Source organism: Mustela putorius, unplaced genomic scaffold (assembly GCF_011764305.1).
Source record: "Mustela putorius furo isolate JIRA1106 unplaced genomic scaffold, ASM1176430v1.1 tig00000095_pilon_pilon_pilon, whole genome shotgun sequence".
Taxonomy (NCBI): domain Eukaryota; kingdom Metazoa; phylum Chordata; class Mammalia; order Carnivora; family Mustelidae; genus Mustela; species Mustela putorius.
The window spans coordinates 1,107,639-1,125,250 of record NW_025421280.1 but is presented as its reverse complement, the minus strand read 5'-3'; the positions used below and the strand labels follow the sequence as shown (position 1 = coordinate 1,125,250).

The 17,612-nt window shown below is 32.7% G+C and overlaps 1 protein-coding gene across 2 annotated transcripts in view; it reads left to right on the top strand.

Annotated features, from left to right (window-relative positions):
- PPP4R2 (protein phosphatase 4 regulatory subunit 2) overlaps positions 1 to 17,325 on the top strand; it is a 50,223-nt gene extending 32,898 nt beyond the window's left edge. For both annotated transcript variants that reach the window (XM_004738372.3, XM_004738371.3), the window contains exons 3-9: positions 2,267 to 2,437; positions 11,103 to 11,196; positions 12,771 to 12,808; positions 13,900 to 13,974; positions 14,224 to 14,367; positions 15,021 to 15,301; positions 15,555 to 17,325. In XM_004738372.3, the coding sequence (XP_004738429.1) occupies positions 2,267 to 2,437; positions 11,103 to 11,196; positions 12,771 to 12,808; positions 13,900 to 13,974; positions 14,224 to 14,367; positions 15,021 to 15,301; positions 15,555 to 15,874 (1,123 nt within the window). In that variant the 3' untranslated portion in view covers positions 15,875 to 17,325. The remainder of the gene's footprint in view (positions 1 to 2,266; positions 2,438 to 11,102; positions 11,197 to 12,770; positions 12,809 to 13,899; positions 13,975 to 14,223; positions 14,368 to 15,020; positions 15,302 to 15,554) is intronic.
- Positions 17,326 to 17,612: the final 287 nt, after the last annotated feature.

Genomic DNA, 17,612 nt, shown 5'->3' with positions numbered 1-17,612 from the left:
ACATTATTTATGCATTCGTGTGTTGATTGATGGTATTTTGCACCTTTTGGCTACTGCTTTGTGAATTGGTGTACACGTTCTGATTGAGTCCTTGCTTTCACATGTTTTGGGTATTTACTTGGAAAGGGAATGGCTGATCACCTGGTAATTCTTTGTTTTTGTTTTTGTTTTGTTTTTATTTTTGAGAAACCACCACACTTCTCTACAGTTGCTGCATCATTTTGTATGCCCTCCAGCTAGTATGAGGTTCCAATTTCTTCACAGCTTTGGCGGCCAATACTTGCTGTTTCCTGTGTTTTTGTTTTTGTTGTTGTTGCTGTTTGCATAGCAGGCGACCTAATGGATGTGAAGTTCTGTCACGTTTTGGTTTTGATGTACATTATCCCAGTGATTAGTGAGGTTGGGCATCTTTCCATGTTATTGGTCTTTTGTATATCTTTGGAGAAATGTCTGTCCAACTACTTCGCCTATTTTTTCACTGGGTTGTGTTCTATGCCCTCCTGCCCTCCCCCACTTGCTTATTTGTAGGAGTTCTTTTTATATCCTGGTTATTAACACCTTATCAGATAGATGATTTGCAAGTATTTCTTCTGTTCTGTGGGTTTGCCTTTTCACTTGTTAATAGTGACCTTTGAGACAGAAAATATTTTGATTTTGAACATAGTTCAAGCTTTTTGTTGTTGTTGTCACATAGTACTGTTTAAGTCGACAGTGACTGATTCCGAAATGTCTTGGGAATGTATCAGGAGCCTTCTAGGCTTCTACTGAAAAACATTTTCTAGTTTCACTTTCTGTTTTGAAGTCAAATTTTTCGTTGGCCACAAGTATTTTAGTTACTGGTTATATCTCTTGAAGTCCTTCATTTCTTAAAAAATATCTACCAAATTTTCTTGTTCTAAAAAAGCCTTGTTTGACAGTCCTTTCAAGTAAAAACTGCCTTCTAAGATAGCAGCTAGTTCAGCTCGCAACAATATTCAACTATTTTTCCTTGAAATGTATATAATATTTTGATACATTTTTCATGTATTATTTGTCCCATTTTGTTACAGAGAATATTAAGAAAATGCATATTCAGAGGTTGAGTATTAATAAAATTAGTATTTATTGTTTTATTAAACTTTAAATGAAATGTATTTTTGTTTTACTGTGAATTTTTGGTGGGTGAAGAAGGTGATGACTGACTAGTAGATAGGAGTTTGGAACTGTTGCTTGATTTCTGCTAAGTGTCTTCATTTTCCCTGTTGCTGTTCTTGCACCATCAAGACAAATATTAACATAGTAAAAATATCAACTCTTATTCTTATGAGAAATGGCTTTGGCCTCTTACAATACATTTTTGAGAACTGCTGCCCTAGTTTGTAGTAGTATGGATGGGGGAAGAGAGTACAGATTAACACTTCCCTTATTTTGCTTAAGTAGTCACCTGTTTAAGATGTATCTGCTGCCATTAATGGTTTGTACTTTCAACTTTGGGAAATGGTTGACATTCTTGACTCTTGGATCTCCTGGAATGTAGAGTATTCAGGCAGGTATCATCACAAAATGTTTTTATATTAGTGGTAAAATTTAAAAGGACAGGGAGAAAAGGTGTTCTTATTAACTTAGTAAGTGAATAGATATTAAAAGCACATAAATTATATATTTTTACTTTGCAGATACATGTTACATAGAACCTATGATATGTACCCTTTAAGAGATAGAAGATTCTGAAAATACTAGCTAAAAGAAAAGAGTAATGTGAAGTTCATTTTGCTGTTTAACATAGATATAAGACAAGAAACCTTTATTTGTCTATGTAAGCATTATAGCTTGAATACTAAGAGCTTCGGGTCTGGAGTCATTCTGACTTGCCTATTTAAAATGTGAATTTGAGCCAATTTCTAATAACCTATTTACGATGGTCTGGTAACACCTCTCTGGCTGACTTGTTAGGAGCAGTAGAGTCAAAATAATGTTTTAAAGTTGCTAATAATGAGACGTAGTACATAATGGGCTTTTAGCTGGAGGTTGTTCATTTTAAAGATTTTTAACAGAGATTGGGGTTTCATTTGGATCAGGGGTGGGGAGAATTGGTGTAACTAGTTTGGAGTTTGTGAGTCAGATTCATAGGCCTGGTACTTGCCACTTAACAAAGATATTCTCACTGCCCCTTACTCAGATCTTAATGTTATTAGCATCAGTGTTATCCTATATTCTGTTTTGTGCTTTGTGTTGAAGAATTGTAAAGCTACATGTTACTGTGTTTTGTTTGATTTTTTGCTTATAGGATTCAGTGGTCCCAATTTAAAGGCTATTTTATTTTCAAACTGGAGAAAGTGATGGATGATTTCAGAACTTCAGCTCCTGAACCAAGAGGTCCTCCCAACCCAAATGTCGAATATATTCCCTTTGATGAAATGAAGGAAAGAATACTGAAAATTGTCACTGGATTTAATGGGTATGCACTTAATATTATTTTAAAGGTTTAGTTTTTAGCAGAACATTAAGGATTTTTATTTGTTTTGATCATTGATTATCCATTAAGTAAGTTCTGTGTCTCAGGTGACATTTAGTAGTTAGTGATTTTTAGCTTACAAGTATTAAATAATGAGTGTATCTATTTATTTATTTAACTTGAACCATGTTTATGGGTGTGTAAGTGGCATTTGGACTTTAAAATGGGTTTGACAGTGGAGGCATTCAGGAAATGTTAGTTTTTTCTTTTCATTTTATACGTGATATAAATCTTTATACTTTACCTAGAACCTGCATATCATTGAGATGAGTATTATTTTTCTAAATGAAAAATGACAATTTATGAACGTATAAATTACTTAGGACTTTCTATTTAAAATTTTTTTTGGAGTTCCTCTTTTACTCCCAAGTAAACAAGTAATCATTTTTAGCCCTTTGTAAACATTGCATTAAAAGATACAGTGTATTAAAATAAATGGCTATTTTAAAAAATGTTGCTGTGTGTCATATTCTTTGTCATTTTAAGTATTTTTCTTGGTATTTGTAGAGTTTTCTTTATTGAAGGGAAGAAGTATTTTTGATGTTGAATTGTTCAGTATTTAGATTGATATTAGCGATTTGGATACCAAATTTAATGAATTGTGGATATGTTAACCATGAATTCATATTTGAGATAGGTTTTATTTGAAGAGGTTTCATTTGTAACTATTAGATAGCATAAACAGTCTCATTCTTTTCAGATATTTAAACACATAGGATTTGCAACAAGGTAGTGTAATTCAGTTAATCCTTTGTTATATATCATGTATCCATGCTTTTAAGTTTTGAGTTTTGCTTAAAATAACACATTCTTAGACTTTGGCTTTAGGTATGTTGCAAAAGTGCTTTGTTGGGGTAGAATATATGGCTTTATCTTTGAGCTGCCTTTAGGGGTTTGGGATGGGAGGGGCGCTTATTTTGACTTTGTACCCTGTTGTACTTCTGTACACTCTATCGAAAATTATTTATCTGTATGCACATACTGCTTTTGTCAATAATAATATTTTTTAAAAGCACATACCCAGACAAAGCCACATGCTTTATGTTAGAAATATGTTGCATAAGATTTAGTCTTGAACTAAATTATTCAATATAAGAATACTTCTTTGGGATATTTATAAATAGTACACAGATAGTACTTAGACGTTATAACTCATCTTTTCAGTAAGTTATGGCTACCATTTAAAAATTAAGAGTCAAGGTAAAAGAGGTCATAATATGCTACTGCTTTGTGAATGGTAAACTAATATAGTTGTGATTCTGAATTAGTAATACTATTTTCAGTTCTTTCAAAATTAAGATTGACTAGACAGATATGTAGACTAAATAAATCTAAATATAATTAGTTTGTAAAGCAGGTAATTAACATACTTCTGAAAATGATTTAAATGGTCATTAAATGCATACCTAAGACACAGTTGCTTTAAAAAATATTTTTCATCTTTGAACCATTAGTATTTTGAACTTACATTGTTTTTAATTTGATTTTTCAAAATAGTTTATGAATCCTTTTTCCTAGTTAGGCAGGATTGAGGTCTTAATCAGTGATAAGTATTTTTCAGTTTTTAATTAACCTTGTTTGTCTTTGTTATATTGATATATTGAAACATGTTCATTTTTTTAAATTTTATTTTTATGTATGAATATATTCATTAATTGGTGTGTTAAAAATGTGTTAAGAGTAGTGGCTCCAAGTAGCATTTTGGTCTTTTTCAGCCAGATTGAGGATTTGTCCTTCTTAGTATACCTTTACCACTCTTTATAATAGGTCACGTTTTAAGTTATAAAAATATTTGTTAAAATTTTTAAAAAGATCCTTAGATGTCACAGGAGTAGTACATAAAGAAAAGAAAGTGGGATCATATCATATGCTAGTTGTATTTTCCTTTTTGAAGAGCTTTGACATCTATCAGTGCATTTATAGTGGTATCTTCTGTTCATCTGTGTATTTGAAATGACTGCATTATTTTTTATTATACGAACAAGTTTGTTTTATTTCTGTTGGTGGGTGTTTATTTTTTGATTATTTTAAGTAGTGCTTGTAGTGAGCATCCTTGTACGTACTTCTTGTGTTGATGAATGTCACACATTGAATGTATGTGTAGGTTGTTGCTTTTAATTTGTAGAAATGGAATTGTTAATGTCACAGTGTACACATACTTAAAATTTCTATTGAACTGTCAAGTTGACCTTGCAAAATGTGTATTATTTCATGTGTGTGTAAATGCGGATACTGTAATCCCTTAATGTCATGTGTGTGCAGCGCATGCATGTGCACACAGATTTATGTGTCTTTGAGTGCAGGTGAAATTGAACATCTTAACAGGTTCTTATATTAGCTCTTACAAATTGTGGTTTCATACCCTTTTTTTTTATTTTGCAGTGATTTTCTTATTGGTAAGTTTATTGTTTTTGCTTTTAATTAGTAAAAGCTCGGTTTTTAAATGCTTCATAGTATTTAGTCCTGAAAAAGATTATTCATTTTCTAAAATTATTTTAGTATATTGTCAACATTTAAATTTTCCCTCTTTGAAGTGGAAATTGTCCATTCAGTTGTTGGCTTGATTTCTTGAACTGTAAGATTCTGAAAGACAGGGTTAACCATCTTTTCCAAACAAGGCCTACAACAGTGAATGCCTGAACAGTAGGTTTTCAAACAGTACTGAATAAATCAGTGAAAGGAATAAAAACGTGTTTCTATATTTGTATTTTATTTGTAGTAGTTCATTCCTGCTGTACACAAAGAGGCACTTCAAGGGGTAGAAAGAAATGTAATTTACATTTTTAGTAGTTTTTTAAAAGATACTTATGTGTCGACTCTAAATTACTGACAGTTTAAGAATAATGAATATAAATTAACTCTCCTTTGTCAGTGTTGTTAGATCTTTCTAAATAAGCAGTAAGTTTAAGGTACTGATTGGTTGACTAAAGTAGTGTGGTTTACATGTTTATGAGCAGGTCTAGAAAAAGTACATAACCATTTGATACCTAAAGATCTTTATTGTCACATCATCTTTCTAAGGCAGGTGTACAGTTGGTTACAACTGAAGAGCGCTTTTCATCTTTTGGCATGATAGTCTTTCTGAATGTTGAATTTTTTCTCTAAAGTTACTTTAAATGTACATGATTGACCAGATTTTTCTTAGTCATAAAAGCTTTCACATTATTGTTTTTTTTTTAATTTTTAATTTTTTATTAACAAATAATGTATTATACATTATTGTTTTATATGTGTGTTGCTTACACACAGCGCTTGAAAATTTCTGCACCTGAGAGTGTGCCTCTTCATACTTTTTTAAAAGGTCATGTATGAGATTTTTGCATTCTTAAATCTGGATCATAGATTTAAAGCATAATCCTATTTTGATTTTGTATTGTTTGCTTTACAGTTAGTTTGAGATTATTCAGAGATGAGAGAATAGGTTCTAGCTATTTGTTACTTTTTTCTCTTACTTCCTTTGACCTGTTTATTGCTGCTTCCAGAATTCTCTTCTGGAGAATTTTTATTTAGGAGAAGTAGAGTTTTTGTGTCAGTATTTGTTGAACATATTAAATCTTTTAGCTATATGTGTTTATTTCCATTTTCTTCACTGTCTTTCACTTAGCATAACTAGTAGAGAATTGGAATTATTTAGTAGCCTTACCTCCTCCTACCTCACCTTGCCTTGTCCTTTGATCATATGGTTTGATTTGACGTTCTAATAAAATGTTTTAAATTGAAAGCAAAAGTCCTGATTTTTTTTCTTGACATTTTTGATTTGATGCCAGAACAAGGACAATTCAGACTACTGTAGGCATTATAAAAGATTATTAACTTGAATGAAAGTGTTGACAGTTGTTACATACTTATTTTGGGATAGGGAGTGGCACAGATACTAGTTTATAATTACTTAGCATTATTTAAAGAGGCTAATTCTTCATTTTATTGTTTGTACTTGTCATTTTACATTGATGTTTTCAGTAATCTCAATTTCTGACATTGATTGCAGGTAGAAAATATATACATAACAATATTTAAGTATGTGTATATTTGTACAAATCTAAAGCCTGAGTACTGATAGAGATATTGTATAGATACTAAGATAAAGATAATATCAGTGATATTTCCAGTGATAATTCTGACTTTTGTAGGACTTAAGAGTAAACAAAACTGAACCTGTTTGTTCAGCCTTAGATAACTGAGATAGATATATATAGATTTTTTATTTTATTTTATTTTCTTAGTGATAACTGAGATAAATTTAAGCTAGTTTTTACCTGAATAGTTCAGGTCAGATTTAAGTGATTTTGTTAACTAAGGCATAGTATAAATGTAACCATTCATAGAAAATAAGGACATAGTAAAAATGACATCTTTATGTGTAAAACTGAAGTTGAGCTGGCTGTTTTAACATTTTTTGTAACAGGATGTCTGATTTTATGGTTATCTCTTAGTTTTTGTACTCAAACGGCCTCTGTGTTATATTTTATATTCGCCTCTTTTTCATGAGGAAAGTTGCTTGCATTGGAAAGGAATAAGGTAATCAGTTATCTGATTTTATCTTAAATTCTGAATTAAGTGCACATTTTTCTTCTCTGAATGTCTTCTTTCCAGTTGAATACCTGTATATATTCAGAATATTTGTACATCTTAATGATGAAACATTAAATAGACTAAGATAAATTTTAGTCAGACTGTAATCTCAGCTTAAAATAGAAGATAGGAAATTCTTCCTTCAGGTGTTGGCCTTATTGTCTAAAATTTCTTTCTATTAAAAGTAGCATTGGATTGCTAATTCATGGTTTGATGTCTTTCCCTCATATTCAGCCCCTTTCATGATACTGAATTCTCATTAAGACTTACACATATTAAAGGTTTGGGCATACAGAGGGAGAGAGAATCTCAAACAGGCTCCACACCCGGTTCAGAGCTTGATCCCAGGCTCTATCTCATGTCCCTGAAGTCTTGACCTGAGCTGAAATCAAGAGTTGCTGCTTAACTCACTGAGCCACCGGGAGCCCTGATACTTTTTTTTAATTCAGTGAATGGGGACAATTGCAGTCAAATTCAGATACTGTAACTAATGTAAAACGTGTTAGTTTCTCTCCTTGGAATTTAAAGGAGTATTTTAAAAGATAAGAGATAAACTTTTGGTTTTGTTCCTCTATAGTTGGTCTTTGGGGTGTTTGTGCTTTCTGCAGCCTTCATTAATTAGTGGGTTTTAAGATCAGGATGATGATAGGAACTAAGATTTAATGAATACCTTATAAAATATTTCAGGCACTGTTAAATGGTTTATATACATTATATTTTATTTAGTCTTCATGATAATCAGTAGTGAGAATTATATGTTCAGAATCCCTGTTTCCTAGATATGGACATGAGACTTTAACAAGAGAGATAAATTCAACTTGGACACAGTCTTTCAGTGGGCTAATGAGTATGCCTTTTTATCCACACTACCTTATAATTTGTACATCAAAAGTAGATCGGACATCAGTGTTCTGTAGTGTTTCTGGGTAATACCATTTGAAAGGACTTGTTACTTTTGGATCCTTTACTTGATGTGGGTTTTTTTCCCTCCCAAGTTTTAGTGGATTTCGTGGACACACCTTTTTTTTTTTTTTTTAAGTTGAGAAGTTGAAAATGCTAGCTAGTCCTGTTCCATGTTTCCCCCCACCCAGTTCTTTATGTAATTTTAGTTTTTATCTTAGGATGGCAGGGAAATAAGTAATATATTGCAGAGTAAACAATCTATTCTATTTGAAATAACCCCAAATGTTTTTCTATTAAATTATTTTATAGTATATTGTTCCAATGAACATCCTTACCCATTTCCCCAAATTTAGGGATTCTGGTTCAAATTTTTCATTGTGTGGTTTTTGCTTTTTTCTTCTTGGCACATAGGGTCTTAATTTAGTGATTTTTATTGGAAAAAGTTTTAATATTTTCAGGAGTTAGAATAAACTGTTTTGTATGCTCTATCTAAGGAGTAATAGCAAACCTGGCACAAATTTTTTTGTACCAACCATTCATTTTGGATTTGGTTATCTGGTTTATTCTTATACCTCCTTTAAAAGATCTAACATAGATTAAGTGTTCCCAGGTTCAGACTTACCTCCTTGGCATAAAATTTATTGTTTTGAGAACACTGTACAAAATTTTATTGACATTTATTGTAGTTATTTACATGCTCTGATTTTAGCTTGTGGTAGGATTTCATATTACCTAAAAGGTTAAAAAGTACAACTGTGTAAAGAGACCGTCAGTGCATTTGGCAAGATTATATTAATGTTTCCAAAGGATACTTTTATTTACAAGTAATACTTGTATTTTAGCCTGCTTATGCAAGGGGGTGGGTATTATATGACATTTTAGTGCCATCTATTGGACACTTCGTAAAATACCTTCAAAAACTCTTGTAAGTGTCTAAGGAGTAAACACGTTTTATCATAGGCTTTTATTGCTGACAGTGCTGTGCAAACATAATACCTTTTTCTCCCTAAAAGCAGTATTATTGATCAGTACATTGTTAATAATAGGCTATACTTTTACTTGCCTTCCTGAAGAAAATTAGCCAAAACATGTAAACATTGTTAAACAGACAATTTAAAGATACTTATGTTTTAAAGCAATTTTTAAATTAAGAGAAAATACTGGTTTTTGGTATTTGAAAGAAATTTAGTTGGAGAAAAAGATATAGATAATATCTGTTGAAATATTTGTTGCTTAAGTATCGTTTGAATATTCTTAACAGTGGGTGCCATTTTGTTTATTTTTTAATAATGTAGACACTTCTGATTGTATCACAGTGAGTTAATTAATGAGGGGATGAGCATAGATAGGTGGAGTTTGTGTGTTTAAGGTTTGGAAAGTAATGAACTTGAAGAAGGGGCTGAGGTGCTGGTATACCATTAATACTCAGAAATCCGTGGTGGTACTGCATTTCAGATACGTATATGTACAAATAACTCATATATTGACACTAATATAGAGGAGGAGATCCTGCCCTTGAGCTTTCAGGAAAGACATTTTGTAAACTCATGTTGTTTATTATGTATGTAGCTTGGGAAAATGTTTCCCTGAATTTTTTAATGCAGTTAACAGTTTCATGTATTAGCTATAGGTTTTCACTTATGCGGTGTCTTTATAGGAATGAATAAAACAGGCCAGTAAACTGTTTCATTATTAGTAACATTGTTGGCGTGCTTTGTTTCCTTTTTCCATTTCAAAGATTCTGCGTTTTGACTGTGTGTGTACTGCAGTCTGACCATATTTTCAAAAGCAAGAAACCGTATTCTTTCTCAGAAACCCAAAGGAATTTTCTTCAGCAGTCATGGTGAACGTCAAGAGTTCTGTAATTTCTAGTTGCTTCTGAGAATTTGTGGTGTCAGACATACATTTAGTTAGCTCTCAGTCTCTTGTTGACAGAATGATAGTTTCTGATTTTTAGGTTTTGATGCTACTTGAGACAAGATAGATTCTTGGGCTCTCCTAAGTAAAATGTTTGTTTTCATATGAATAACATATACTTTATGCCTTTACAAAATTTGTTATAAACCTTATACTGGTTTTTTATAAGAACATAAGAATAATGTTGATGCTGAGGATATGAGGACTAAATATGGTCTGTCCCATTAAAAAATAAATAAGATTTTAAGTATGTTTGGAATAATGGAGGAGAGGATAAGGAATTTGAAGTTAGAGACACTGGGTTTGAGTCTTGGCAGTATTATGTACTAGCTGCTTGCCTTTGTGGGAGAGGGTTATATCAAAATACCTGTACATAGTAAAGAACTTTGTGAATATTAACTCTTAATTTGAGGTTTTGTAATTCTCTTTATAAGGAAAGTAAATAGATCTGAATGGCATATAATGAAGTCTGAAGTTTATGTCTGTACTTTTTAGCTTGTCCTATCTAATGCTTTTAGGTTGGCTGTACAGACTGTAATTCTGAGGAATGCTGAAGTGTGAGATAAATTTTTAAATATTTATAAAAGATTTTAGTTCCGACTTACATCAGTTTTGTATTTGATATGATCAAGTGAAAATTTAATTATGGTAAGGCACTTACCAAAATATTGATTGTATTTGTGTGTATTTTACATCTTATGAATCATAGATTGTGTGTAAAACTAGCTGTGGAGCAGAACTCTATCATACATCTTCATTGGAATCATTTGCCTTGTTCTGTCTGATACTACATTTGTAGTTTTATTTGGAGACACTGTAAAGAAACCTTTATGTGCAAAGGAATGCTTGAGGGAAAATTCCTGTACTTAATAAACTGTAACTTGATTATTATTCGTGTTGCCTCTCTTGTAAACTTTAATCATATTCAGAATGTCAATAATATGTTTCTCCATTAATTTTGAACTTCTAAATTTTGTGTGTTCTTTTTTTAATTGCGTTTTAAGGCTAGGGATTTTCTTGTTAAAGAGATAGGTGGTGTGCTTATTATTTTGAGTATTTTTTAAGTCACTCATCTTTTCATCTCCTTATTGTAGCAGTTTCTTTTATCGCTTAATACATGGGTAACTAGATAAATCTTTAAATAGTAAGAGTAATAATGTTTCTGATTCTCTTAATAATTAATGACCTCAGACTATAAAATTATATTCTTTTGCAGTATCCCTTTTACTATTCAGCGACTATGTGAATTGCTAACAGATCCAAGGAGAAACTATACAGGAACAGACAAATTTCTCAGAGGAGTAGAGAAGGTATTTATCTTAATCATTGGGATTATATTAAACTTTATTTCAGAAGAGAGCACTGAGTAAGTTCTGTTTCAGGCACCTTTTCTTCAGATAGATTTCCTGAAACATACCTGAAGTTTTTTTCCCAAATTATTTTCCTAATTTGGGAAAAACTAAGTTTTGGAGCAAGATTTAATAGAAGGGACACAGAGGGAGGACTTGTTGATCAGCAAAGTTTGGGGAATGCAGCTTACTGTCTTTTCAAAATTCCTAGCACACATTAGCATCAAAGGCTCTCCAAAGTTCTGGAATTGATATTTTAACTTTAGCTGTGTTTTTGCACACTTATTACCCATGGAATTCATTTCTTCATTTCTGGACTTCAGAGGTGCACAACTTTGGAAAATCTGATGAAAAATTTAACTTAGATATTGAGAAAGATGTAGATCAGACTTAAGAATGAAGAAGTGTTGTGTTTTGTCGGTAAGGGATGTTGTAAGAGAAGGGCATATTGGATCTAGGAAACAGTGTGATGAACAAAGACATCCAGGTGTTTGAGGGAATAGTAAGTAGGAAATGGACTTGTTTGAAGTGAAGAACCAATGAGAGAGTCCTGTGAGAACCAAGATTGGACCAGTAGGTTGCTAATTCCCTCTGATTGATCCTAAAACATTGTCCAGTGTTCATTTTATGGTTATAATTCAGATTCAGTTTATTCTACCCTTGGAGCAGGAATCCAAAACCGTTACTTAATGTTTACAACCGATCTTAGGGCCTTACTGGATTAATTTGTTTTGTTGTATTTCCATGCCCTTGATTTAATGAGATTTCAGAAGGGCAGGAAAGTGAAGTGATTCATCAGTACTTGGTTTGAGTTCATTGGACTTTTAATAATTAGATTTTGGCAATCTTTGAATGAAGAGGCAATCAAAGTAGTCATACCAGGAGTGTTCCTGTCACCAAATCAGGGCTGCAGTGTTTTGTATTTGGGTGACCATGGACCAGTTATATAACCTAAGTCTCAGTTTCTGATCTGTGAAATCTGGATAATACGACTGCAAAAGTGCTGCTGAAAAGCACTTCCTGTGGGTCATACTACACTTTTAATGAATATTGTCTATAGGAAAGTCAGTATTTCTGGGAAGATTGTATTATTAAAAAGTCCGAAGCTCTTTTTTTGAATGTATGATACTACTACACAAACTTTTGATTGTGTACTGCTTTTTAAGGAAATTCATTATACACGGCCTGAATACTTCAGTCTCTAAGTATCTTGGCATGATTTCTATCTAAAATAAGACTGCAGTTCCACTGTATTAAATTTGATACATATCAGGGTCCCAAAGTAGCTCCAGTAGAAGTAAAATAATACTGGCAGAAGGAGCACATGGTTTAGTAGGTTATTAGATTCAGTGTGTTAATTGTTTTAATTTCTCTTGTTGGATTAAAAATTTTTACTTTTAACCATTTATTTTCTTGTATTAGTAAAATCGGATAGATGGGGTGCCAGGGTGATTCTGAGAGCTTAAAAACAGATGGTTAACCTTTATGTCGTAGTGCTTTTCTGTATATTAAAGCATCAATTTTTGTTGTTGCAGAATGTGATGGTTGTTAGCTGTGTTTATCCTTCTTCAGAGTAAGTAAAGAAATTTTTAAAAATTTCTGTATATGCTGATTATGTAATTTCTGATATTTTCTAATATATAAGTATTTAAATTAGGTCACATTTATTTTATATGGAAATGATGCAGGAAAATATTTATAAATACTTATGAACCTACCACCCAGTCCTCAAGTAGAGTATTACCAATGATACCATCTGTATGTTTTTCTAGTAAAGAGGTTTGGATTAAAGTGATTGGTGATTTACTGTAATCTTAAGATTGTGGATTTATGTACTGTCATGGTACTCAGGGCCCTGAGATCCCATCCTAGATACCTTGCCATGGCATGTCTGGGGGATAACTTCTAGGTTTGGAATAGTTCCTTGATAACTTTCCTCCTCATGATGGAAAAGTATTTCCAGTTGTCAAGATTTATATAGCAAATTAATGTGTTGGTTTAAGACACAATCCTTGGCACTATTAATGTTTTGTTAACGATTGTTTGTCCTGGGAATTCAAGTGGGGTTAGCACTGTCCTACACTTCTACCTACTGGATGCTAATAATGCCCCCTTTTCCCTGAAAAATGTCTTCAGACATTGCCAAATGTCCACTGGGACTGTGGGGTCCATGAAGGGGAATTGAGAGGAGAATGATGTCTTCTGTTAAGAAACACTGGATTTAGGGTACCTGGGTGGCCCAGTTGGTTGAGTGACTGCGTTAGGCTCAGATCATGATCCAGGAGTTGTGGGATCAAGTCCCGCATCAGGCTCCCAGCTCCATGGGGACTCTGCTTCTCCCTCTGACCCTCTCGCATCTCATCTGCACGTGCTTTCTTTCTCTCTTTCAAATAAATAAAGAAAAATCTTTAAAAAGAAAAAAAGGCACTGGATTTATAAAATATCTGTGATTTTATAGATGATAACGTTGTTTGTTTTTAGAACTCTAGCAAGAATATACTTTAAATGAGATATTAAGGTAATCCCATAGTTAATGCTATTTCTTAAAGAACTCTGTTTAAGTTCTGTGACTGTGAGATTGTACAAAAGATCCTTTAGGCTGTGGCTCTTATCAAAATTAAAGAATTAAAGTGTCTATAATAATGTTTTTTCCTTTTCTCATAGGAAAAATAATTCTAATAGTTTAAATCGAATGAATGGTGTTATGTTTCCTGGAAATTCACCAAGTTATACTGAACGGTGAGATTATTGATTTTAATATCCAGAGAGATTGTATATTCCTAATTTTGAGAAGCAGGTTCAATATATTTTCTTAAATAAAATTGGGCATTTTATGGAAGCCATAGAATATACTGAACAATTAATTTGGTAACCCTGAAATCTTGAAAGTCAAAGAGTAAATACTTCTGTGATGTGTTCACATAAGCAAACCTTGGGAGGGTGGCTTCTTACCAAAATGAGAAAATGATGTTCTTTATCTTATCCTAGGTCTAATATAAATGGGCCTGGAACACCCAGGCCACTTAATCGACCAAAGGTTTCTTTGTCAGTCCCCATGACAACAAATGGCTTGCCTGAGAGCGCAGACAGCAAAGAGTCAAACTTACAGCAAAATGAGGACAAAAATCACAGGTTTGTATGCTATTTATATTTAAAAACAGAATGTTTTCAAAATAGGTTGGCATTTATCCTTTCAGCACTCATTATCTACTGTATGCTGTTGTTTTGAGAGACACAGCAAGGTTTTAGTGTGGTCTATGGCTTCTGGACTTTTTCAGCAATAGCACATGATGAAGATAGTCCTAGAGAAGCTTAAAACTGCTAATTTATAATAGCATCTTAAGAAAGTAAAGTGATTATAATGCTTTCTATTTCTTGTTTTTGAAAGTAACCTGAAAAGAGAAAAGGTTTATCAGAGCTGAAAATTTTTAGTTATTTCTCATTGTAGGAAAGCTTTTATTTATATCCCAAAGCAGACTAAACAGGTGAGAGGTCTTAATGAGTATGTCCATCTGGAAGACTTGTAGTTCTCTTATGGAAAGGCATATAAGTTACTGGGAAATTGAACAGAAATGTCATATAACTTGTTGACTAGTTCTAGTGGGAAATATTTGTGGCACAGTTGAGGTTCCCTTGAAATTATTCTCGTGTTTCTCTTTGTTCAGATGTTATAATTTAACTTTGATGCTGAAATGCAGTTTTAAAAATGATTAGACCTTAAAAATGAGAATGTGGAAGATGAAGAAAACAGTCTTATTAATGACATTTTAAAAAAACATTTACAGTGACTCTGAATCAGAAGGTTCCTCAGTGAGCCCTATAAAAAATAAACATCCTGATGAAGATGGTGTGGAGGCCGAGGGGCATGAGGTAAAAAGACTCAGGTTTGACAAAGAAAGCGAAGTCAGAGAGACAGCCAGTCAAACATCTTCCAGTGAAATTGCTTCGGTTATGGTAGAAGAAACAGAAGCATCGTCATCATCTCAGGATAAAGACAAGGAAAGTAGTTGTACCAGGCAGCACTGTACAGAAGAGGATGAAGAAGAGGATGAAGAGGAAGAAGAAGGTATTTAGAGACCATCTGTAAAAGGGTGGAGTAAGGAGATCCTCAAATTCTTGTACTTCATTTTGCCTGAAAGAATTTAACATAATGGAACTCCTTATAATGCTGATGTTGGGCTTTTCTCCCACCTGTATGTATTTGCTGCTGAGTTTCAGGGGCTATGATTTGAACTGTAGAATATCAGAATTCATGAAACTTAACTGTGGAGGTATTTTGAAAATAAAATTTAACTACAACAACATTTGCTTATTTTTAGAGTCTTTTATGACATCAAGAGAAATGATCCCAGAAAGAAAAAATCAAGAAAAAGAATCTGATGATGCCTTAACTGTGAATGAAGAGACTTCTGAGGAAAATAATCAAATGGAGGAATCTGATCTGACTCGAGCTGAGAAAGATTTACATTCTGAAGGTAGTGCAAATACAGGCCCTGTAAGTAGTGGTTCTGATTGCCATGAGACAGAAGAATTAGTAGGATCCAACTCCAGTAAAACTGGAGAGATTCTCTCAGAGTCATCCATGGAAAATGAGGACGAAACCACAGAAGTCACAGATGAACCAATGGAACAAGACTAACTATTGAGAAACATGTAGATGCAGTATTTTACATACAGTTCTGGTTTTACACTGTATAAAACTTTTATGTAATAAAGTGGACCTTTAGTTTTACAAGAGAAGCAGGTTGTAAAATAAAGTACTTTATGGGATAAATCCTGAAAGAGTTGTACATGTAAGAACTGTGAATATCAGCTCCTCTGGGTCCTGCGTACCGCTGACTTTTCTTTTTTTTTTCCTTCTCCTGGTCTTGTCAAATCAGTGGTTTGTGTATAGATTTTTTTTTTTTTTTTAAAGAATTGAAGTTTTTAAACTGGAAGGTAATAATTATAATTTTGAAAACCTTTTGGAGATTATCACACTTAGTTTATACATATGCAAGAAATCTTTCTGTCTTGTCTCTTTCTGACAACTCGAGCAGTTTTCATATTTTGGTCATAGTTTCAACATTTTAACATGTGAATTATAGGGTTTCATGCTGGCTTCCAGATTTTATTGTTTGACTATGTACAATGGAACTTTAAGTCATATATACATATATATATATATTATTCTAAGGGGGAAATGTTCTATTTTTCTGTTTCTATAAGAGATGAATACAGTGAATACTTTTTCTATTGGTAATGATTGAGTTCACCTCTTTCAGAAGACAGTTTCAGTTTCTCTTCTGAGTAATTAAAATAAAATCTGGCCCTTGTGAAACCCTGGAAATAAGTCTGTTGAAATACCAGGTTAAACACATTCCAAGAGATCTGTTCTAACTAAAATTCTTTTGTATACTTCTGAGGTGCCTGAGAAAAAGACTTCATTATTTATGAGAAAATATGCTTTATCTTGGAAACTGTGTTCAAACATTAGCTTACTATTTTGTAGAATGAATGCTGACATGAGACCATCTCAGAAGAACCCGGCAGGTTCCTTGACCTTTTGCTTGCTTTTCTGAACATTGTGAATATTACACATTTCTTTCTAAATTATTCTAGAGTATGCAAATGTCAATGGTATGAAACCCCACTGTACTGGAAGAATTAATATATTACTATAGTAATGTACTGGAGCTAAATGACTGAAGCTTTAGGGGTGCATAGAGACCACCATAATTTGTATGACATTTTGAAGTGAATTAAATATTTTTGAACATGCTTCTTCGACAGCCAGTGTTATATTTTTCAGATTAACACAAAGCACAATGATTACTCTAAACTCAATATTTTCAAATTCACATATTTAAAAGTCATGCAAGCTGCAACTTCCCTGTCAAAATTACTGGCTGCCAAATTTATACCTGTTTCTTCAGCTGTACCTTTTGATATTTAGAATTTTTAAATTTCTGTAAAGTAGATTTTGTAGAATGTAATGTGTTCACTGCCTTTGTGAAGCGGTATATAATTGTATAATTTCTGTGTGTAAACTGAATGCTTGGGCTTTCAATACAGTATTCATATAAAGCAATAAATATTAATGTTATGAAATATTCGAGTACATTTTTATCAAAATACAAAAGAATCCCTTTTTTAGTTTCAGATACCTGAAGTACACAGATGAACTTATAAAACTGATGCAAACAATTTCTGACACTGTATCATAATCTTTGGGGTGATGTGGGTGGCGACCACAACTTTTGCATTTTGACTACTTAAATTGCAATGACTAAAATTACCAAATGATTTGGCTCCGTTTGTGTTTATAGGGTAAATATACTACTGACTGACTTGACTGTCAGGTTCACAGCAGCTTGATGATATATTTAAGAATATGT